The sequence below is a fragment of the Crocodylus porosus genome, unplaced genomic scaffold, assembly GCF_001723895.1.
Source record: "Crocodylus porosus isolate Cpor-Errol unplaced genomic scaffold, CroPor_comp1, whole genome shotgun sequence".
Classification (NCBI taxonomy): domain Eukaryota; kingdom Metazoa; phylum Chordata; order Crocodylia; family Crocodylidae; genus Crocodylus; species Crocodylus porosus.
In genome coordinates this window covers 103,172,714-103,196,349 of record NW_017728918.1, presented here as the reverse complement: position 1 = coordinate 103,196,349, position 23,636 = coordinate 103,172,714, and the positions used below count along the sequence as shown (strand labels likewise).

The window sequence follows — 23,636 nt, the reverse complement described above, 5'->3', positions numbered from 1 at the left end:
GCAACACCTCAGCTCCCTGCAGTGCAAAGGATGTTGCCAATTCAATTATTTTTCAGTTTATTTTTAATTGTTTGTACTATTGTTATCTTACTGGGTTTCGCCAGAATTCTCTTAGCTGAAAATGTGTATTCTTTCTCACCCTGAGACACTTGAGATCAGCAATACCGTTTTAAGGAAAAAATAGTAAATAATTTTAAAAGCGAAGTTAGAATAGCTGTATAGTTCTGGTAAAATCAAAGCTTCCCAAAACAGAAGAGCAATACATCACCTTAATAAAGTACAGTTAAAACCCAGAGGCATAGCAAGGCATCTCTGTACCTGGGACAACTGTGACATATGGCACTGTGCTTGTTGCCACAGTGCCTATTGTAGCAGCACAGTCAACTACCAATATGTGGCACCTAGTCTGTGCCTCCTCTATAAAGGTGGCACCCAGGAGTGCTATCCTGGCTGTTCCCCCTCAGTTACACTACTATTAAACTAATGTTGTTCTTAAACACTTCAGTCTTTTTTTATCATTATATGTTGAAGGACTCCCTCTCCCTCCTAGGTCAGTTCTAAGCTTTTCAGTGGCTTAAAACCCAGATAGTCTCCCTGTACAATTTCAGACCTGCTTGTCTCTTAGTTAAACTAACTCCTTAACTTTATTGAAATCTATATGCTAGAAATAAATAATTTCGTTTTCTCAGAACTTTTTTGGACACCAGGAATCATTATCCAAGTCCCAGAGATGCAGATGGGTGAGTACAGCACCAGTGAAGAGCTGGTGAATTTGAGTGCATCTTTGCTCACTTAAGAATCCTGGTACCAATCACCTGAGTTAACTTAACACCGAAGGTCTATCCAACTGCAAAAAAGTAGGAAGGAGTTATTTCCTCTCTTCTCACCTTCTCTTCAAACATATTCAAAAAGTCATATGGAGGATTTCATTTCTGGAAATGACTGCAGGCACCATCCCACTCATCTCTGTGGGTTTTCACTTCCCTAGAGAGAAGTGACATGCTTCTCTAAAGAAAGACTGGTTATAGTTGTAATTATGAAGTGACAGCTAGTTCTCTGGCATATCTTATTTTAGCTCAATTTTTTTTCAGGATCAACAGTTATGGCAAGTTATAGGACTTATTATTAGCAAGAATGACTACTCAAGATAGTACGTGTGTAAATGATGACTTCTGGGTGTTCTCTATACACAAATTAATAACAATACCCTGCACTGAGTGAAAGGAAATGGTTTTGACCTAGATGCAACCTTGAGTTACTAATAGGAGAATCTTTAATAGATGAACCTTTATGATATATAATTGGACAAAGAAGTAATGTATAAGTCTAAGAAAAGCTGTCAGGGTGACAAGTCATTCTGTATGAAGGACTATTAGGATGGTGTGTTCAGAGGGCAGCAGCAATATTGGAAGATAGACATCTGCAACTTGCCTACCTGTTGAAAAGTAGATAATATCACGAGTCAGGAGTTGTGCAATATTCCTAACCTTCAGATTGCTTCAGAATATTCCATTTTAATATAAGAGCTTGAAAGCCTTTATCTCTTTAGCCTATTTTCTCTCCTTGATGGTCCTGTGAGATAGATGTTCCTGGGCATGTGCATAGTTGGGGAGGTGGGGGTGGATTTAGACAGCATTGAAGTAAAGAAGGGTTCATTCTTGTTGAGTTCAATAGCTTTTGTAGACAGTGTAGGGAAACTTCAATTTTTTTTGTTTTTTTTTCAATATTCCATATATTATAAGAAATATGGTGATCCTGCCACAGGTAGCAGGATGGATAGATCTGAATTCCAAGAGTAATCTTTATACATTATTTACACCCAGAACAAATAAGTGAAAAGGCTGAATTTGGGGTCCGTGATACTGAGAAAGTAAATACCAAGTTGGATATTGAAAATAATATTAATTTTACATTAGCTGTTCATATGGTTTTGGTTTCCTGCAGGAGGATATCTTCCAATAAAAGTGATAAAAATATGTTAAATAGTTTTAAAGCATGTGCAACATCTTTCTTTTCTTATGTATTTTTTCTCAGGCTCCATCTATGAAATGTTTGGAAATGAATGCTGTCTGCCAACAGGAGAAGTGATTAAAGTTATTGGGTTCAAAATTAATAAGCTTATAGCAACTATCTGTGAGAATAATGAAGAAAGTCAGTGTTCATCTAAAACTGAACTGTCTCTGAATTTTCCAGGTACGGTATTTTATGAATACATGTTACTGAGGAATTATAATCAACATAATCACCTTTATCTGTTTTGTTGATTCGTTAGACTTAACTATCTGTATCCTAAGTACTTACTCAGCTGTCAAGAATATAATTTTAGGAGATGGCATTAGACAAAAGCAACTAATTTTTAATCTCATGTAGTTTTTTATTGTTTGGTTAAGAATTATTATTATTGTTATAGGCAGAGTTATACCTAAGGTGACTCAAGATATGGATCATTATAAAACCCCGTTTTCAGTTACTTATGACTCTGCCAACTTCAACTGTTTAAGCTGAAATTTTCCATACTGCATGCTTGAGTTGGGCTAAACTATTTTTGAGAGCTGCAGCAAAAATGGCTGAGTCATTTCTGGAAACAAGATTAGGGCAAAGATGTTGGGCAAAGATGTTGTTTTGCCTGTAAGAAAATTCTTACCAGCTATTTTATGGAGAAATTCTGGCAACTCCATGCTTTAGAGAACAGACTTAAAATTTGGCAGGTGGGGTTTCCTTGGTACATCATCTCCTTACTGTGTCAATATGAGAAAAACAGCCAAGTCTGGCCAACTGAAGATCCAAAAGCCCTTAATTTGGTGGTAGCTGTGGGGCCAGAGAAGGGTTACCCTGGCTGCTGGTAGTGAACACACTGCTTCCTTTACAGTAACAGTGTCTCCCATGGGAGAAGGGGGGCTGGCAGCTTATGAAGAGAGTCCTGAACCCCTCCACTGTGTAGGGCTGGAGCCCCAAACTTCACTGCCTCCATCCTTCCCCTGGCCTCCGTGATGGTTCCCCCTGTTACTGAGCTGAGTACAGCTGGCCAAGAACCAAGCTTTCCAAATTCACCAGAAATTTCATTCATATGAAATTTTAATTTTTGTGTCCGTCTTGGAATGAAGCCAGTTTTTATTTTCAGCCTCTTTGCTTAGTTGTGGATCTAATGAAGAATGCTACTTTCCCTGTGTAGCTGCAAGGATCCATGGGCCTCAGGCAGACATGTCAGGGGCATCTGCCACAGGGGAGAGACGCTGTCTTCCAGCATGCCTGTCCAAGAGACAGCCATGTGAGAAATCCAGACAGGTTCCCTCAGACCCTGCCTTGGAGTCAGCGAAAGTTCATTGAACCTGAGATCTTTTAAATGAAACATTTCAAGCTCAGTGAACTGGCATTTTTCAATTAAACTTGGTTTTGTCAGAAAATTGCCAACCAGCAATAGTTACAAGTCTTTGAAAAGTGTCATCCATGCTCAATAGAGACTTGTTAGGATTTGGCAGCTAATCAATACTGAGCATACTCTGCCCATCATAGCTCCTACACATGCCCCTTGGACTTCCCATGTGACATCTGCCCTAGAGTAATTGAACATGTTCCAGCCCAAAGGTTCAGGGGCTCACAAAATTTTCCCTACAGACACGATCCCAGGTGCTGTGGGCTGCCATTGTATCAGATACCATCAGGCTGAGGATTTTTATCCTTGCTGTGCTCTCAATACTTCTACTAGAGTGGCCTGGGCAGCATCAAGGAGAATAAAGCATGCCTCAGATAGACCAGAGAGAAGAGTGAGATCCAAAAAGGGCAGTGAAGAGAGTAGTTTGGGACTGAAAACAGGTTGGAGGGGGTTGAAACTGAGTTTGGAAGCTTGTGAGGAGGACCAGGACTGCATAAACAAGCCAAGGAAGCAGAAGTTGATGTGCGGACTAGGAACCAATGTGACGAACAGACTAAAAGGTGCCAAGGGGCTTGGGTATGATGGAGAACTGGGTTTGGGTAGGTTCTGAGCTGAAGAAACAGAATTGTCTGGGGAAAAAGATTGGAAGGAAAGGGCACCTGCACTGTCCTCAAGTTGAAACAAAGAGTGAAGGCCTGAAGCGTTTCACCCCACTTGCTCCTGCTCCATGTATGCCAGCTGCTGAAAATGAGGCAATGTAGCCATCTCGGAACGGTGCTGAGTATGCCTTCAGTGGTCTTCTTACGCTCTGTGCCCTGGGCGTGTTTAGTGGCACATGCTCGGGGCTGCTCTGTAGTGGTAACATTTGCCTCATCTCTGGGATGTGAAGCTCATGGAGCAAGAGCAAATGTATAGGGCATGCTTTAGTATAGTGTTCTCTGTCACAGCACAGGTGGTATAGGCAGTCTCTTAGATGCACAAAGGAAAACAATCCCCCTTTCCCGAAGAAATGCAACCTAAAATCATTTAAGTATATTATTGTAGCTCATTTCATTAGTAGAATTTTTTTTTCAAACCTCTTTTTTAAACTACAAAATACTAATTTCTCCATCAGTAGCGATTGATCAGGTTTTTTCTCTTTCCTGCTGACCTGTTGGGTCCTGCCTTTGGTTATACATAGATAACTTCTTTTTTCTTGTGAATCAAACCCACTTTTAAAATCAGTTGTCAATTTTATAATAGAGTAATTTTTTCCAGCATTAATGAGACCCAAACATGCTGGCATGGGGAGTTTAAATTGTCTTGAGTTTTTGAGGTTTTTTTTCCTTCTCACTTGATGGACTCCGGGACTATTAACTCTCATGATATCTGGTATTTTTTTGTTCACGCTGCATTGTTCTTAACTGACAATTTCTGCTTTCATTTAAAGAAAAGAAGAACACGATTCTAGCCCATGGTTAGAAAACCCCCCAAAGATAAAACAATTCAAATCTCGTTGTTTTTAAGATAATCTTGTATCTTGTGATTTTCAAATGCTTGGGGCTAGTAATACTTTCACTAGAAGTTCAAGAAACCAACCCAACATTTAAATTTGGTGCTGGAGGGCCACACCCTATTGCACAGCAGCTAAATTGGTACAAAAATTGTAATCAATTGTTCAGGGACATCTGAATCCACTGTTTCAGGGAATGTACGTGAGGAAAGACATTTGTCTTTCTTGTCTGGATCCTTTTCTTTTGTAAATTCAAGTCCAAGACCTGTGAAACCAAACTTGTATATAATAGTAACTTCTTGCTATTATGCCGTGCAGAATGGGGGATGCTGAACTCAACAGCAGTGAAGAGAGTAATAATGACACCTCTTACTAGCTGAAAAGGGAGTAAGCATTACAGTAGAAGTTTGATCATTAGGCTAATGGTCTCTCTGACTACAGTTATTTTTTAGTGTTTCATTTTTATTGTTTAAATTGTCACTTTATTACACATATCCATTGTGGTCTGAATGACAAATTACATTGCAAATGGTCCTATTGTTTCTAGGAGTGAAAGGAAGCTATTCTGCTTAAATTTTTCAGGTCTTTTTAGCACAATCATTGACTTTTTTCACTAACAGTATCATTAGTTCTTCAGATCTCTTTTGCTGTTATTCTGGTATTCCACTTGTTACCAATGGTAAGAACATAAGAACTGCCATTTACTAGGTCAGACTGTAGGTCTATCTTGCCCAGTTTCCTGTGTCACAGTGGCAGAGTAGATATTGAAAGGGAGAGTGCACTGGATATGACCACAGCTTTTCCCACATTGTTCCCCTCTCACTTGTAGCCTCCAGCATTCAGGATCTAGGAAGTTCTGGTTCAGAGGCTGTATCCCTAACTCCCACGCTCACTAGCTCAATGGTACATTTTTTCTTGCATTAGGGCACTTGTATATGCAAGGGGATTTAGTCCTTAGGGTTGTAGTTTCCATCGCTGTTATGATGAGGGGCCTGATCCTTTCTTATTTTTTTCAGCAGAGCCTGCCTGTGGCCAGGGGCTGAGCTGCTGATGGGCCAAGCGGCCCCTGGGCTGCGGGGGTCCCTGGTCCTTCCTTCTGTGGCAGCAGCATGCCTTACCCCCGCCCCTCCCCAGTGGGCTACTAGCCTGCTGGGTGCTGCCCCTGGTCAGGGGCAGGTCACAGCCAGCTCCAGGCTTGGCAGGGAAGTGTCCCCATGCAGGGAGCTCCCAGCCCCTGTTCTGCGATTGCAACTGCACAGTTTTGATTGTGGAGTGGGGGTTGATGAAGCACATGCAGCCTGGAGGTGGCAGGAGACTGTCCTGTTTCTGTCAGATATCAGCCAGCGCTGGGTTGCACATGCAGAGTTTCCTGTGTGGCCTGGGGCAAGTCCCAGGGTGGCCTGTGGCCAGGAACTGTCATGGTCAGGGGCAGGTCCCAGACCCATGCCCTGATTGGGTGGTCAAGGCATTGGGGCTTAGAAAGAGCTACATGGCAGGTCCCAGCCCCCTGCCCTGATCCACTGATGGGACCTCCCCTGCAGGTCTTTCCAAGCCCTGTGTCCCTGATCAGAGAGCCAGGGCCAGGAGACATTTCCCCTCCCTGCAGCAGTAGGAGACAGCTGTCTCCCAGCCCAGTGCTCCCAGCTAGTCTCTGGGCTAGCACCCAGGGGGAGCCTGGAGCTTTGGGTGAATTGCAGGGGTGCAAGGAACTGGGAGAAAATTTGCTCCCTCATCCTAGTATGTGTATGTACCTACCCAAAAACCCTTACTAGGCATATCTACACATGCATTTAAGTGTGACTAAATTTAATATGCATCAAGCTAATGCTCATTAAGTGATTATTGGCAGGTGTCTACACATGCAGGGACTTGGCACTAAAGTTAGTGCCAGGTTGCATTTACATGTATGCTAATGTGCTTAAACTAATCATGCCTAAATTAGATACCTGCATTTGCAGGTATCAAGTTTAGGCACTATTAGCCTAATTTCACCACTTCTAATGCACATTAAGTGCACACACATGTAAATGTATGGCTGTAATATGCATTAAATTAGGCAAATGTGTATTAATGTGTCTCATGTAGACACGTCCACTATGCAGTATTTTACTAGGCTGGAGTAAATGCATGTACAGACATGCCTGCTGAGTACAAAATGAGCAGGAGAGAAGAACTAGATCTATTGGCTTTATAGTTTTTACCTCTGAGTGCATATCTGCTGTATGTGTGCAGAGCACCACAGAATTCCTAACTTCTATTCTAGCAAAATGGATTCTTGAAAAACCTCTATTCTGACCAACATATTAGTGAAAACTAGTACAAATATGAGTTAGCTCTCTGCATTATTTCATTTTATCCTAATTCTAATTTGTTCACTTCTTTTCTTGAGTGAATCAATCTACTCCTTCTGCACTCTCACAGACTGGGGAAAAAAATCTGCTCTTTAGATGCTTTCCTAACTGCATCGAACAAATATTTTGACCTATTGTTTTCACCATGACCAAGTTGGTGAAAATGACAGCTTTTGTACACATGAACTGGGTCCTTGAGTGAACAGGGTTTTTAAAAAATATTTTCCTGTCTGCATAAATATTTGCTCACAAGTTCTGTTATAGTTTATTCTGATAACCCTAGCACAACCACAAAGGCAGGCTAATACAGGGCTGTCCAACTGGTGGCCTTTGGGGCTGCATCTGGTAACATTTAGCCCCTGGACTCTTGCCCAGCCTCTCCACCCTGATGGTTCCAGCTGTTGCAGCAACCAGGGTCTCCAGGCTCCTACCCTTCTCCAGCTTCTGACTCCTACTTCTGATCCTACAGGTGGGGCAGTAGAAGGGTGCTGCATACATCTCATGGGGTGAGATGGGCTGCCTGCATGGCAAGAGAGGGGCTGGGTTTCCCATATCTCACATATGCCTAGGTGGGAAGTTACACCGCTCATGGTGTGTGTGTGGCACCCTGGACTGCCATACACAGACTATGCAGTTTGTGCCAGTTTGTGAAGAAGCTGGATGTCCCCATTTAAACTGTGACATTGTGGGAGGCATGTAGAAATGGGTTCCCCAAGGTCACACAGCATATCAATAGAAGAGTTAGGATTAGAATCTAGAAGCTTAATTGCAGTTTTAATTGTAAATTCTTAGTTATATCAATGTGAATAAGAAGTAACTCTTTCCAAGTTAGTAGGGTGACTTAAACCTAAAAGTGGAGCAAGACCTTGTTGGAGCTACTCCTATTGACATCATCCTAGTGGTGACCAGCTCCTCCATGACTCTATTCTCCTGTTTCATTTTTGGATGTAGAGTTTGCCAGGATACATTACTCTAGCATTCTGGATGCTTAATATCCCATTTTGCTTATAAAGCACTTCCTGGCTTTCTAGGTGAATCTGGCTTGAGTAACACTGGCTTTCTTCTCAATCAGAAAGAAGGTAGTGAGAGATGCTCCATTGCTATAGGAGAGATGGCAATTTAAGGACATAGGATTGTAAATAAGATTGGAAATAAAGCCTCTAAATTAGATAGTTTCACACTTCATTATTTCTTTAGATCAAGCTGTATATCCAACAGAAGCGAAAAACATATAAGATGGTAGAGCTCTGATATGCATAGGCTGTGGTAGTAGGTGCCAGGGAGATTCTTCTGTTACAGCATTAAAAGGGCACACTTTTCCTCTTGTACCAAGCTCTTCTGGTTCTCTAATTTGCACCCAAATCAGTAGCACTCTGCACAGTGATAATTAAACCACTCCCTGAAATTAAGGAATTTATTAGAGGGAGAGTTCTAAAATTAACAGAAAGAAAAGCATGCACAAAAGTCACTAGATTTGAGTGCAGTACTCTTGCTTGGTTTATCCAAGTTTGCAAATTTATTCTCTATCTTTGTTTCCATGTATTTTAACTTTCTCCCGAGTAAGAAAAAATAATCCCTATTATGCAATTTGCATGCTTTAATTACAGCCCAGATTTGATTTAGAAAATACGGTTGTGTGAATGACAGGGATTTTCAATTCAGCATACAAACTGAAAATGATTTTAAAATGGAGTGGTGCAGATCAAACTGCATTTGATAGATTTTATTTTTTTCTTGTTGAAATGAAAAACCCAAGTAATTCATTTTGTTTGACATACAATGTTCAATTTGATTGAAAGTGAAGCACATCATGTTGGGGACTTGTAAGAAAAACAAAGAAATTGAAAGTCTAGATTCTAACATCTGCCAGAGTAGGAGATGGATGCACTTGATTTATAAATCCAGTAGCTCAAGGGTTACAGCAGTCACCTGGACTGTGGGAGACTGTGGGCTAAATGTCTTCCTCTGCCTGAAGGGTACCCAGACACTTAGCTACTGTGCACTCCCATAACATCCACTATTGTGACAAAGATACATCTAGTCATGTAAGGTAAGCTTAAGTCATTTTATGTTCAATAATAAGTCACTTGAGCACATAAGACGTCTGACTAGCTCATATTTCTGAGAGACCCTATCTTACCATTATCTGTCTTGACCCCCAGTATTTGCAATGTTAAAACATTCTTACTGGTTTCTTTGTCTTGTTTTTTCAACATATCTGTGTATGAATGTCCATACTGTTTGCGTTGTCCTGTATGTTTCTAGGGGTTTCTCTGCACTTTGTATTTCTGAGGGTATCACAGACTGAATTCTTATATAAGTAAATTCAGTTTAGTAATCTATAGTAAGGCCTTTTTCCTTGCATCTAAAAATGATTAATGGTAAAATTACCTATTTAGCTAATAATTTTGGCCATTTTTTGCCTTATTCCTTATTAATTGTGACGTGTGAAGAAATAAGGTACTTTCTTACCCTCATATTAGAATATTCACACAGTTGTGTTTGTGGCTAACAATGTCATGCTTCCCTAGCATATGTTAAAAATGCAGGGGAGTTCAAGAAAAGGGCTGCTCAGGTTTCCAAGGGAAATATCCGAAGAGATCTTGTGCACAACATCTTAGTTGCTTCAGAGGAAGAAATATATGGCAACCAATAACTTGGTCTGAATATCCTTAAACATTATATTTAAGATAAAGTATGTGTTCATTTGCAATCAACAACAACCACGCTTGTTAGCCATCTGACAGCAGGAATCATTATAGTGAGTTAGCAATGTACAGGAAATTCCTGTTCAAGCTTGTACCTTGGGGGGAATTTCTGAGCAAATTAAAAGAATTTCAGGGAGATGTGGAATAAAGAAGAATGGAGTGAATTGTATTAGCTGGTATGAGAAACAAAATGAAAATATATCACACCTATCAATAGTTTATGCAGTCTACACAGTTTTCAATTTATATGTATGTGTATATATAAAAATATATACAGGAAATTAATATTTTCAGTGTTTAATATCTACATAACCCTTTTCATTTCAAACTCAGATGAGGGAATCCTGAAATAATGAATAAAACAATTAGCAGGGGGGAAATACACAGTAAGCTGGCTGAATGAGTAAAATGTAGCAATAAAAGAAGCTAATAAAAGAACTGCATTTCACAGCAGGAAAAAAAGGAGAGAGCTCAGGGCTTGCAGTTGAAACTGGTGTTTGTTTAATGATAGTGACATGCAAACAGTGTATGAAGTGAAAAGGGGATGGGTTGTCTTACATCCTGTTCATTGCAGAATGTTGCAGAATCCCAAAGTATCAACAACATGCAAGTCAGAGTTGCAAAGAGCTGCATAAATGCTGTCTTAACTCCAGGAAAGGGATCCCAGAACCACCCCTCTTCTGAAATTCCTGTTTGCTAGGCCCCTGATACACTTTACATTTATTGTGCTGCTGACTGATTAATTAGCCAATCAACTGATTGTCAGCCTCAGCCCTGGACAGCTCAGGGTCTCAGACCAGACTGGGATTGTACAGGTCCAGATCCAACAACCAGCTTATTGTCAGGCTGGGTGCATGTCTGGAACCTGTTGGGGCCTGGGGGCAGCCCTGGGCCTGGGACAGAGGCAATTTGTATCCAGTCTGCAGGATCAGTCTGGGAGCAGCTCTCTCATGGTGCATTTGGGATCAGAGGAATTTTCTGCTTTATCTCAAATTTTGTGCCTCCTACCATGCACATCTGGAATGGCAGGAGGCATGATGGTTGAGATGGGGAAGAAAATATCTCCAATCCCAATCATGTCAATGTTTTAACATCTGCCAGAGGCCCTAGTATATGCATCTTCATGCATAGCATGCCAGCTGCTGTGAATCCCAAACAAAATGCATAAAACCTCAATCAAAATGTACTTCATTCAAGGAATTGTGAACTCGGACAACCAATTATTCTTCTTGAATTTTTCCTAAGTGCATACATGCCTACATTTTAGGTCAGTGGTGCTCAACCTATGGTCTGGCTTACAGAGCTGTCATCCAGGCTGCAGCGCTCTCCACAGATCTGGAAATTCAGTGGGGGAATGATGACTGCAGTATGGATGACATGGGTCTGCGCCACATTGGCATATAGGATTGGCATTGGCATTGGCTGGAGCCTAGTCCACTAAAACCTTTGTTGTGTTTTAGTTCAAAAGTGTGCAGCCGCCATTTTCTCAGCACTAATGCACATTTCGCCATCCATACAAATGTATGCGCGGCGGTGCTGGGAGCTTTTCAAAGTGCCCAGTGCTGTGGTGCAAGCATGTGTAAAAGTGCCCCAGAAGTTTAGAATCTTTAACTTGGCGTATGTCTCCTGCTCAGCGAGGAAGCCTTGTTATACACAGTTTAAAAAAACTTTTGAGTTACGATTTAATTTATTAATAGGGTTCCAAGTAACTGGGGAAAACAGATTTTTTTTTTTTTTTTACGTTTCCTAGTAAAAAAAAAACATATCTTAGGAAGCAGAGCATTATGAAAAATCACCACAGCATATGATGATACTTAGATAAGGATTATTGCTGATTTCATTCTCTACACAAGAATAAGTTTTTTAATATTCAGCTCCTATCTGTTGAAAGAGAGCCATATGGAACTTTATATACTCAGAAGCATAAACAGGTGGCCACTAGAAGCATTTAATTCATAGGCATCCCGATATAGGAGCAAAGTATGCAACTCTACATGGTCCTTTAGCTGTCTGCTCTACCATTCTGTTACCAAAATTAAGGAAACCATCAGAATGTAAGATTAAGATTTTTCTTCTCTCGACCCTGATGGTGCCAGTCTGTATCAATCCAGAGGGAAAAGCAGACATCCAGTTTTGTGTGATTCTTCTTAATTACATTTTCATGTGAAACCTGCTTTCCAGAGGGGGGAGCGGGAGGGGCATTAATCAGCTTTTGGAGACATAGCTGACTTCCAAGTAGCTTTATAATTCTAGGAAAGCCAATAAAGCATTGAATTCAGTCGTATAAGACAGATGAATCTCATAGATTTGTCCCCATCACTGGAAAATTCCTGTCTTCCTACCTGTATATTGCCAAAGCGTTCTCAACCAGGGATGATTTTTAACCTTTGGAGGTTGTGTCTCTGCTAGCAGTGATGAAAGCAATTTGTCTTGGTATGTGCTGGCTGCTGGGTAGTAGTCAGCTTGAGGTACGCTCTGCTTATTCATAACCATGTTAAAAATGGCCACATTTAGCCAAATAGCAAAGGCCCCTTCATGTTGCTTGATTCCACTGGAGTTGAGGCATTTAAGGATGGTGTATAGCTTTCCCACATGGGTTCAGCCAGGAACACTGTGCCCAGAGGTCATATGAGCAAGAAGGTGATAGTTGCATGCAGGCAGTTGAGTCTATTACACGGACAGCTGTGAGAAAGTGGGATTGTAAAAACCAGTTAACGCAGGCACAGTTAACAACTCTCTCTCCATTAAACACATGGTCCTTTTCCATTTAGGCTGCTGGCAACTGTACAGAACTATTAGTTGCCACAGTTACTAATGGAATATTTATCATACAGTGTATGAATATCATCAATATTTAGAACCAGCCACATCCCAGCCTGGTTATAAACTCAGTCAAAAGCTGTTGTGTATTGTGGATCTTACTGCAATGCCCTGTACAGTGAAAAAGAGAAAAAACAACCCTATATGCACATTGTTCCTGTTACAGTGAAGGAAATGATCACTGTGATGCTGTACCAAAATGGCCTCCTTATTATACTAGAATTTTTGCTCAGTATGATGGCTACATCTGGCTTACTATCCACTTGTAGCAATGCAAACTGTGTGCTGTGACTGATTCCCAGAGATGGTCAATCTGGTGTCTCCAGGGGGACAGAAAAGAACCACATCTCTTCTGTAGTAAGATTGCACAGAATATCACTCAAGGGATGCAGAAGTAATGTAAGGTAGCTCTCAAACAGCACAATGTGACACTGTCCTACCCTTTCTCCAACACAGCTAGGAAGGGGGAGCTCCCTAGGGCTGGGAAGCTTTTGCCTGTTTCTGGAATTGTGATCTTTCTTGTACAGTCCTAACAAAAGATAAGGTTGAGAAATGGTGAAGCAGAATCCTAAGCTTTTTGTTGGTTAGACACATTTCTGTTGGGAAAGGTTAGCCTGACCCTAATGGTGGGAACTGCATATTTTTTTTGCAATTAGCAGTTCTTTTACAGACACAGCCATGGTGCTTGCTTTTGACAGTTTGGCCTAGAATTGCCTCTTAAACGTTATTATGTTTCCTGGGAAATTGGACTTTGCTATGAGTACTTAAGAAGGCTTGAGTGTTGGTATCCCATCGTACAAGTGCCTGTATCAAATTCTTGAAATTGTGAGCAGGTAACTAGACCACACGGCTCAGCTAAACCCCACTGTACAGTCCCCTAAATTATCATCTTCATCTAGGAAAGCCCCCACCCAAATATGTAAATGTGCAAATTTTTCTTGTAACAAGGCAGCTCTAAGGGGTCTGATTAACATGAAATAACAACACCCCTAGGTCTTAGAGAATCTCAGATGCCTTGCTGTAATTCAGAGTTGTAATTACCTCAAGATAACTATGCTGCTTCAGTGCCCAAGTACTGAATGCATCCATCTGGTGGCCTGTCTTACCAAGGCAAATTCTTTTCAGTTGCTCTTATGATTCTGCAGGCAATTGGCTTCCTTTAAACACTTGGTTGAAGAATCACTGAACTCCATGTAAAAATGCATTGAATGTGAATATTTAAGGATAAACTTGGATCTTATCTCAGTGTGCAGACCTCCATTGTGACAAGAACAATGTTTGGGTTTGCTTGCAACGGATCTTTATTTTTCATTGAAAAATTAGTTTCTCAAGAATGTGTGCGTGTATATGCACGTTGATTAGGCTTTTTGATGTTGCCTTCTTTGATGCTGCAAAGAAACTAAATGCATTTTTTTTCCTGTAAGAATTGGAGAGGGATGCTAAAATAACAGGTATATTATGTGGGCATTGGAAGCAGAAATGACTAATATCCTGAGAGGCATCATCTATTGTTTGTGCTGCCCACTTTCAGGTTGGAGTAGATGTGCCAGGGTGTAGCAGGAAGCAAGACTTCTGTTACTTAAAAGGAAACTGAAGCAAAGTGAGCTGGTTCAGTTACACTTGCTAGCTGCGGTGTAGCCAAAAGCCAGCAGTAGCATACACAAGGGACAGAGCTAAGCTACTCAGTGGCTAAGAGCTGCCAAGAGCAGCTAAACGGCCACAGATTAAGCAGGCAGGTCCTCAGGTCAGGATGAACATACCTATGATGGCTGCTGAGTCACCTGACTAGAAGGAGTCAGGGCTTAGCTGTATATAAACTCAGAGCCTGCGCAGACACAGGCAGTCTAGCTCTGGAGGCTGCAGTGGATGGACCTCCAGAGCAGGAAGGACCAGGAGATGTCATAGTTGGCACCTTGGGGGAGGCAAACCAAATGCCGTGGCCTTGGAGAGGAATGTGACCCCAGATAAGGGGAAGCCTTATTGCACTGACAGGTAGCCACTGTTTACATTTGGACCCAAAGTGGGTTACTTGGTGTTATAGCCAGAGAGGCTTATTCCTTTGTTACAATTTATACTGGTGGTTTGGGATTGGGACTAGCAGAGGTGGTATGGAGGCCCTAGCCAGGCCCTCAGGCATAAGGGAGCCAGGGGCTAGGAGCTCAAGACATAAACCAGGCTTGAACCTAGGGAAGGATTGCAGCTGAATGCAACTCAAGCCAGATAGTACCAGGGGTCCCAGAGAAGATAGGGCCAGGGTCCCAGACAGACCCAAAGTAGGCTCTGTGCCCAGAGCAGGGTGAAGGCAGGGCTAGGGGGCCCAAGACTAAAACAATCAAGATAATTGCTGGTGCCCAGAAGCCAGGTCCAGTATGGTGGGCTTGGGCTAGAAGGCCCAGCTAGTGAAATGGGGCAGAGGCCAAGAAAGCAAAAGCCCTTACAAGGGAATGATTGTACAGTAATACCTGAGAGGTATGGGTGTCACAGGCCAGCTGGGCACTGTGAGTATATCAATTTAGTTGCAGGCTGACTGGGTGCTGCAACTGTATCAGCTACTGGGCTGTTTGATTTGGGATCAAGGAGGCAGAGTTGGGAGTGAAGCAAAGGCAAATTTATTGTAGCTTACACACACAACAGTTAACAGAAAGATAAATGTGATAGGCAGATAAAGTAGTATTAAAGAGCTAATAGTAAATAATAACAACAGATAATAACAACAGATAGATGGAGTCATCTATCACAGGCCAACTGGGGCACTGCGAGGGTATCAGCCACTGGGCTATTTAAAACAACAGATAGACAGACATGGGTTGGCAACTTATTGATAGTCCCTCGATGCCAGGTGCACACCCAGTGATTCCAGCGAAGTCAAGCATCCTTGATCAATGCTGTAGGAAGCATTACCGTGGAAGGTCTCTTGATCAGGATCTGATCCTCACTCACACCGGGAGTTCGCAGTCCGGGCTTGGAAAAGCGATGACCATTCTGTTCCCTCCTTTCTGCTGGTCACCTGGCGCATGTGATTTTATATCTAGTTTTATGCTAATCTGTTGGCTTTAGAGCCACTCATAATCTTTCCCTATAGCTGTTACCCTATGGGATTTAAAGGTGTTAAAAATTATCATAAAAGGTTACTGCCCAGACTTGGGTTTATCCAGTAAGCAAATTACAATGCAGCACCTTTATGTTTGAAATTGACATCACTCTGCCTAAGCCCAACACCATTTAGGTTTCTCTGAATATGCTTTCTTGTGACATGCTTTCCTGGAATGCGTTGGGTGTGCAAGGTGGTTGGATCCAGTTTTTACCATCAAGGCTGAACCCTGAGCAAAAACCTTCACCTTAGTTAGTTTTATCATTTTGATTAAACTTATGACAGACAAGTTACATTTGCGGGTTATGAACTTACAAGCTTTATATTAGCTAACATTGCCTATTAGGCAAAATATCAAATGCCTCCAATAAGCACATATTTATTGCTTATTAATCCCGTTGGTTCTGGCCGTCACATATGGGCATGGCTGAGGGGAGGGTTGGAGGCCATGAATAGTTCTTAAGGCTGTAAGTACTGGTCACAAAGTAGCATTAAGACCAGCAAGGTCTGGGTGGGACCCACTGGTGGTCATAAGAACCGAGGGCTCACTCTAGGACCCTTAGGCAGCCTCCCTTTTCTAATATTCAGTAGTTACATCAAGGTGTAGCAGGTGAGAAGAAGGGAAGAGTACCCTAGAGTCAGAGCAGCATAAGAGTTGCATGTCATGGCCACCCCTGGAGCCTGAACTTTGCCACACGGGGATAGATTGTTATCATGTTTTATTAGATAATCTGAATATCTTCAGATCTACTGGAAAACTATTTTTGTTGACCCAACTGAAAGTGGTATATTACCAGTTTGCAAAACTAATTGAAATGTTGACTTTTCAACATGCTTCTAGGTGAGAAATAATATTGACTGTTAAACTCATGTAGGACAGAAAGATTGTTTTCCACTGAGTTCTACTGAGAATTTTAGCCATCCTTCTGTACGCTTTGTAGGTTTTACCAAAGAAAGTCTATCTTTTATTGAATCAAGGTTGTTCACTCTCTTGAGGTACTTGGTGGCTTGCACTACCTATAGGAATAGGCTGTGATGACCATTTCAGTGATCCACAAAGAAAAACAGTGATGAAAGAGAATAAAGTCATTGGTTCCAATGTATAAAAGTTATGAAAGAGAAATTCTAAATCTTTAAAATCTCAGAAACCTACACAGGTTTAAGTCACCAGTTTTAATGTGATTCCTCATCTGTGTTATGTGACCTTTGCATGTAGTGTATTGATGTAGCAGTGGTCAAAAAGTAACAATGTGGAAATGCTTGTATTTAAACTTTTTTTTTCTTTTTGCCCTTGAGTCATATCTTCTCATTTTACCAAAGAAAAAATAGTGTTACTGCTGCTCTCACTCCAGTGCAGATGAAGCAGGATTCTACTCACCTTCTAGATAATTAAAAAACAAAACAAGCAATCAAACAAAAACTTTATCTAAATTCCAGCTACAAAATCTTCATGAAAAGAAAAGTTGCAAAGAGCATAGCCATATTACTGAAAGGAGATGTTGTAGTTTTCTGTTTCTAGAAGACTCTCCATGTGCATTGCTGGGACAGCTGGAAGGCAGCTGACATTTTGTTTTGCATTTCAGACAGAGCTTCTGTAATCTCCCTCTCAAGCTGGCTACATACAAACATTACATTTAGAATAACAGAGTTCAGTTATTGTAGTACAAACTCTAAGGTAAGCAATGTTTCGCGATGCTTAGTCTGAGCAGTTTGTAACTCTAGACCAGTAGGGGTTAGACTGGTTTAACAAACTCTTGTACAGTTTCCCTACTGATAGAAGTTACCTGCTGTCCTCCAGCATCCCAGTGTTCATTGCTTTTTCTCTCCCCATCCTCACCTTGCACTTTAGACTGCAGGGAGATGTGGGGGGGCCAAAACAGCTGTGTCCTCTACTCATGAATCTTGCTTCTGGGCACCTGACCCTGGGCCTTCCCACACCCTGTCTCAAAGCACCCCAAAACCCACATGCAGACCCAAACACCCAGACTAAAAGACCCCCAAGACTCAGATGTGGACCCAAAGACTCAAGACCCCAAGAGTCAGGCACAGACCCAAAATCACACAATAGAAGTTCCAAACCCTAACATCCTACTACCCAGACCCCAGAACAACCCCACCCCTAGCCTGTGGGAGCCAGTGCTGGAGCTTGGTGTCCAGGGTGGGAAATAGATTGGAGTTGGCAGGCAGACAGTAACCCTGATGAAACCAGGGCTTGGTTGGGCATGGCTAGAATGGCCACTGCCAGCACATACCTGAACCATGGCAGTTTAGGGCATGGACAGATGTTGCTGGCACAGTTGTTGCCTGCAGGTGGATACCCCTGGAAAGGTAAAGACTTGGGAGGGCATGGCTGACTGAGCTAGGACTAGTAGGTGATTATCAGCCCTCATAAAGTTCATGGTTGGCGGGGCATGGCTAAACATCTTGGGGCCAGTAGGTAGAAGCCTCTGGGAAGTTCAGAGATACAAGGAGTATGGCCAGACCCCTGGAAAGTTGGGGACTTGGGAGGGCATTGCCAGTTGAGCTGGTGTTGGCACATGAATGTCCCTGGAGAGGTCAGAGTTTGGGAGAGGGGCATGGCTAGTAGAGCCACACACATCCAACCAGATTCAGAACTGGCCAGAGTGAGAGCAAGCCATGTACCAATAACCCAATGATGCACTCCTACCTATATCCATAAGCCCAGCGGCCAACCCTGGCCCTCACCTACGTGGTGACATCTGGGCCCAGTGGTGGACACCTGGATCCCCAGGGTGCCATCCAACACCATAGTAGATCTTAGCCTGTCTTCCACCTCTATGTACAACTGAGGACTGAATTGGGGTGTTTAAGTGGTGGTGAATCTTGTTACCAGCTTGAACAAGGAGGAAACCCAAGGAGCAACTTTGCAGTAGGCACTGCAGCGAGGAGGTTTTCCAGGAGATTGCCAAAGAGATGGGAGTGCAGGGCCATGACTGGGAGTGGATACACTGCAGAGCTAGAACCAGATGATTCAAGACCCAATTCAGGCAGACTCATGAGGCCAGCTGGACCTCCAGAAGCACAAGGCATATCTTGCTGTTTCATGAGGAGATGCCCCATTTTCTTTAGAATGATAGGGCAGTTGTCACCCCCCAACACATATGTCACCACTGGGGATGGAGTTGCAGCCAAGGCAGAGTCCATTGCACAAGAAGTTAGGCGTCAACACTGTGCTGCACAGATGTGATGGGGATCCAAGTGTAGAGGAAACTCTGAACACCATGGGGCAGTGACTGAGCATGGACCACACCCATAGATAGGAGAATGGAGTGGTAGTCAGCTGTGGGGGCTCTACAACCCATAGCCTTCAATCCAAGACTGTCACCTGAATGTGCTTGTGGAGACCCTTCCTGTTCCCTTCTTGTGGTGCTGTGTGGCTGCTACTGAGAATCTCCTTGCTCAGAACCCCAGACTAGCCCATCACAGTGCAAACCTCCAAAGAGAATATCTCTGTGCATAAAGAGAGAGGGGTGGGCAGCAGTATTATGCGCCATCCTGGCTGGACAAAATACAAAGCCCAGACAGCTATTTGTCCAGCTTTTTATTCAATACTGGCTAGATCACACTCCTACTTCCCCCTTTTCCTGCAGTGAGGACCTGAGGCACCCAACCCATGACCCTGAGCAACTGGCACCTCATCAGTCAACAAGAGTTGAAATAAATCTGGCTTAATCACACCACCTTGAGTTACTCTCAGGGCAATCTTCTGTTGCTCAGAAGAGATGACTAATATCTCTCCCAATCCATCTCCCAATCCACCACAGAGGAACGGCAGCTGCCCACAAACTCCAGCAAGGGTTATATACAACCTTCACTCTCCTCCCCAAACTCACATGCAACAAGTTGCTCCCTGGACCATAATAACAAGGTTGGTCCATTCAAGCACCCTTGCTACAGGCAGGCAACCACTGAACTCTGTACCCACTACTGTAGCCCATGAAAGATCATGAAAACAATTTATATAATTGCCAGGAAAAGACATTTGCCCGGTCTAGTCCCACTACCAAGTCTGTGGCTGCAAGGTGTCTCCAAGTCTCAGAGCAGAAGCAATCACTGTACTGAACATTCAAGATCCCATGTAGCCCCAGTGCATTCCTAGAAAGAATGTGCCCTCTTCCTCCCCTCCATTACCTGGGATATTATTAGAAAAGTTTGATACATTTCATAAAGCTGCAGAGTCTCATGGGGACCCATGGAGGGACATGTCTAGGCCCTGGGACCCTAGTTCTATTGCTACAGAAAACTCTAGTCACAGTTGAGAGGTACTTCTCACCCCCTGGTCTTAGGGGGTGAGGCACCCCTTGAGCATGGTCAAAGTTTGTATGGTCAGGGTCTCTGCAGAGAGAGGGGGGATCCAGTGCCAATGGACAAAGACAGACTATTCCCTTGGATGTCTCTGGGGAACCCACAGCCTCAGTGGTGGAGCTGGATCCTGCAATGACCCTGCCTGCACTCCTGCAACCCTTCTCAGGGGACCAGTGGGTTGGGGATCAGTTTCAGTTATCTCACCCCTTCCCACACTCCCTTTTCATTGTCTTTCATCAAAGTGAAGAGGAACCAATTTATACCATGGTTAGATTCTGTTGCTTTTATTAAAAAATACTTTTGACACCTGAGAACAGGTACACTGAGCCATGTCTCTTTCCTGTGCCGTATACCCCCGCATCCAGGTGTTTGCTCCTCCCAAGGCTGGTGTCTATCCAGGTAAGGTCTTCCTTAACTCTTGCCACCTCATAAAGCCCCCAGGAAATGAGTGGTTTCATGAACTGCAGAGATGGAGAAATTGAGGTAGAAACTTCAAGGTGGACAGGTTTCTCACTCAAGGCTGGGGTTCAGCTGCTCAAGGCTTCCAGCCTTCTGATGTTCACATGCTCTACTTCTCTGGGGACTGCCTCCCCCATCCCAGCAGCCCAGAAAGTAATCAGCTATGACTTCCTCACCTGGACTGCCCTGAGCACATGCATTCTGACAGTAGCATGCTGTGGCTTGCTCCTAAGTGCTATGTTTCCTCGGTACTTCATTGGTACACTGCATGTGTACCTTCTCTCCTGCTTAGGCCTTGCTGAAGACTCAGGTCCTTGGTCTCACTGATGTTGTGTAGGACGCAGGTAATGGCCATCAGGTGTGGCAAGTACACTTCAGCCATGTCAAGGTGCATACTCAGAGCTCTCCAGTGTGCCTTGAGGCAGCCAACAGTACACTTGAAGATCATGTGGAACTTGCTGAGGCAGTGGTTGAAGTGTTCCTTCCTGTGGTCGAGGTGCCTTGTGTAGGGCTTCATAAGCAAAGGGAAAAGAGGGTAGGCTGGATCCCCCGTGATGATGAGGGGTGGGACAGTGACTCTGATGACTTCTGTGCTGGGGGCCCTGTTCTCCATCACCTAGGGGAGGGTGGAGTTGTGGAAGACCCATTCATCATGGATGCTACTTGCCCAGCTGGCCAAGAAGTGCATGAAGCACTCATAGTGTTTGATAATGCAATGTAGCATGACAGAGAAGAAACTCTTTTACTTGATGAACTCTATGGTGTCTTGGGGAGGCCAGAGGCGGGGATGTGAGTGTCATTGATGTGGGACCCCATTCAGCAGAGGCCAGAGATGATCTCCAGTGAGTTGGTGAGGTGGTTGAAGTAGTTTTCCAGTACATCCTGGATGACCTTGTACACCTCCTGAATTGCTGCTCCAACCATGGGGTTTTCCATTCCAAACTGGTTGCTAATGGAGTAGAAGCTGTTGTAGGTGGTAAGCTTGCAGGTGGCAATGGTGATTTGCTTCTCCAGTCATGGGTGGTCTTATGCTGATGTTCTGCTGCTCAGTTCAGGGGACCAGCTTGGCATTATATACCTGAAGGTGGCCTGGCACATGCAGTAGTTCTGCAGCTACTGTTTATTGTCTCAAATGCTCCAACAAACTGCTGCTAGTCTTATGGGTCCCTAACCACTACTTAACAGTCTGGAGGTGCTTCCACAGCACCCCAGAGTCAGTGGCATTAAAGAGGCTTTAGCTTCCTCTGCCAGGTGGAAGTAGCTGATTCCAAGACACTTGGTGGCTGTAGGGTTTGGTAAGTGGCTTTACATAGGACACTAGGCTTCTGGGTCCTAGGCTCCTGGGTAGCAAAGTGCATGCCAGCATGACCATCTGCTGGGTCACCTGCAGACAGGCTTGTGTAATGTCCCACAGCCTCCATCAAGAGTTGTGCAGGGTGACAAGGACACACTGAAGCTCCTGGGTCTGTGAACTCATGTGCAGTAGGGATCCCTGGTATGGTCTGGGCACAGAAATGACATGCTTGCAATTCAGAGAGGGGACTTGCACTATTTCTCTTCTGGAAGCCTCTGGGCAGGATGGAAGACAGGGGTCACTGTGAGGGGTAGTTCCTTGTGGAGCTGTGGTCCCCTGTAGTGGCCATCCATTTAGGACTGCTCTGCTGAACTCTGCAATCTCCAACAGCCTAGGCAGCCTGAAAAGCAATCTAAAATATATGCTATAGAGCCCCCTATCTGCAGGCTATTTCCAGTGCTGCCTGCCAATGCGTCTCCTTTCCCAAACACTGAATGGGGAACACTTGCACTGTGTTCTATAAACAGGGATTTAGGCTGCTCTATCTAGATGGTACAGCTTAAACTGGTGCCTTTGAATGCCTGCATGCACACTTTCTCTCCCCCGCAGACTTTACATTTATTCTTTCTATTTTAGCTGTTTTCCTTAATCTGAACTGAAAGTAATGTGGACTGAAAGCTACTATTTTGTCTATTTGATACCGTATCAGAGAACTGCTTTGAGGTTCAGATCCTAAGATGGTTTTGTTGGGTGGGCAGTAAGAAAAAATAAGTTTTACTACTATTAAGTAAATAACTTTACTGCTATTAAATATTTAAGTCAGCAGGCCCGGATGAGCTCCATCCGAGGGTACTGAAGGCACTGGCCAATATCATTGCACATCCACTGGCAAGAATATTTGAGCACTCATGGTGCACGGGACAGGTCCAGAGGACTGGAAAAGGGCCAATGTGGTCCCTATTTTCAAGAAGGGGAGGAAGGAGGATCCAGGCAACTATAGACCAGTCAGTCTCACCTCCATCCTTGGTAAAGTCTTTGAAAAGATTATTAAGGCTCATATATGTGAGAGCCCAGCAGGAAAGATTATGCTGAGGGGAAACAAGCATAGGTTCATAGCAGGTAGATCATGCCTGACTAATTTAGTCTCTTTTTATGACCAGGTTACAAAACACCTGGACGCAGGAGTAGGGGTAGATATCGTTTACTTTGACTTCAGGAAGGCCTTCGTTATGGTATCCCACCCTATACTGGTGAACAAATTAAGAGGCTGTGACTTGGATGAAGACAAAGACAGGAGGGTGGCAAATTGGCTAAAGGGTCGTACCCAGAGAGTGGTGGTAGATGGGTCAGTATCGACCTGGAAAGACGTGGGCAGTGGGTCCACCCCTGGGGGTCACAAGAAATAATGGGCATAAGCTAGCAGAGATCAGATTTATACGACATTAGGAAGAACTTCTTCACAGTTAGAGTGGTCTGGAATGGGCTCCCAAGGGAGGTGGTGCTCTCCCCTACCCTGGGGGTCTTCAAGAGGAGGTTAGATAGGCATCTGACTGGGGTCATCTGAACCCAGCACTTTTTCCTGCCTATGTAGGGTGTCGGACTCGATGATCTATAGAGGTCCCTTCTGACCCAAACATCTATGAATCTATTGCATTTATTATGAAACTATTAAGGATAGAAGTCCCCTATAGCAGAGGGCACTGTACATCATTTAAGTCCTAT

General features: G+C 43.4%; 1 protein-coding gene across 2 annotated transcripts in view; it reads left to right on the top strand.

The window, feature by feature from the left end:
- Positions 1 to 23,636, top strand: part of THEMIS (thymocyte selection associated) — a 126,837-nt gene that overhangs the window by 22,190 nt on the left and 81,011 nt on the right. For both annotated transcript variants that reach the window (XM_019538009.1, XM_019538008.1), the window contains exon 2: positions 2,035 to 2,193. In XM_019538009.1, the coding sequence (XP_019393554.1) occupies positions 2,035 to 2,193 (159 nt within the window). The remainder of the gene's footprint in view (positions 1 to 2,034; positions 2,194 to 23,636) is intronic.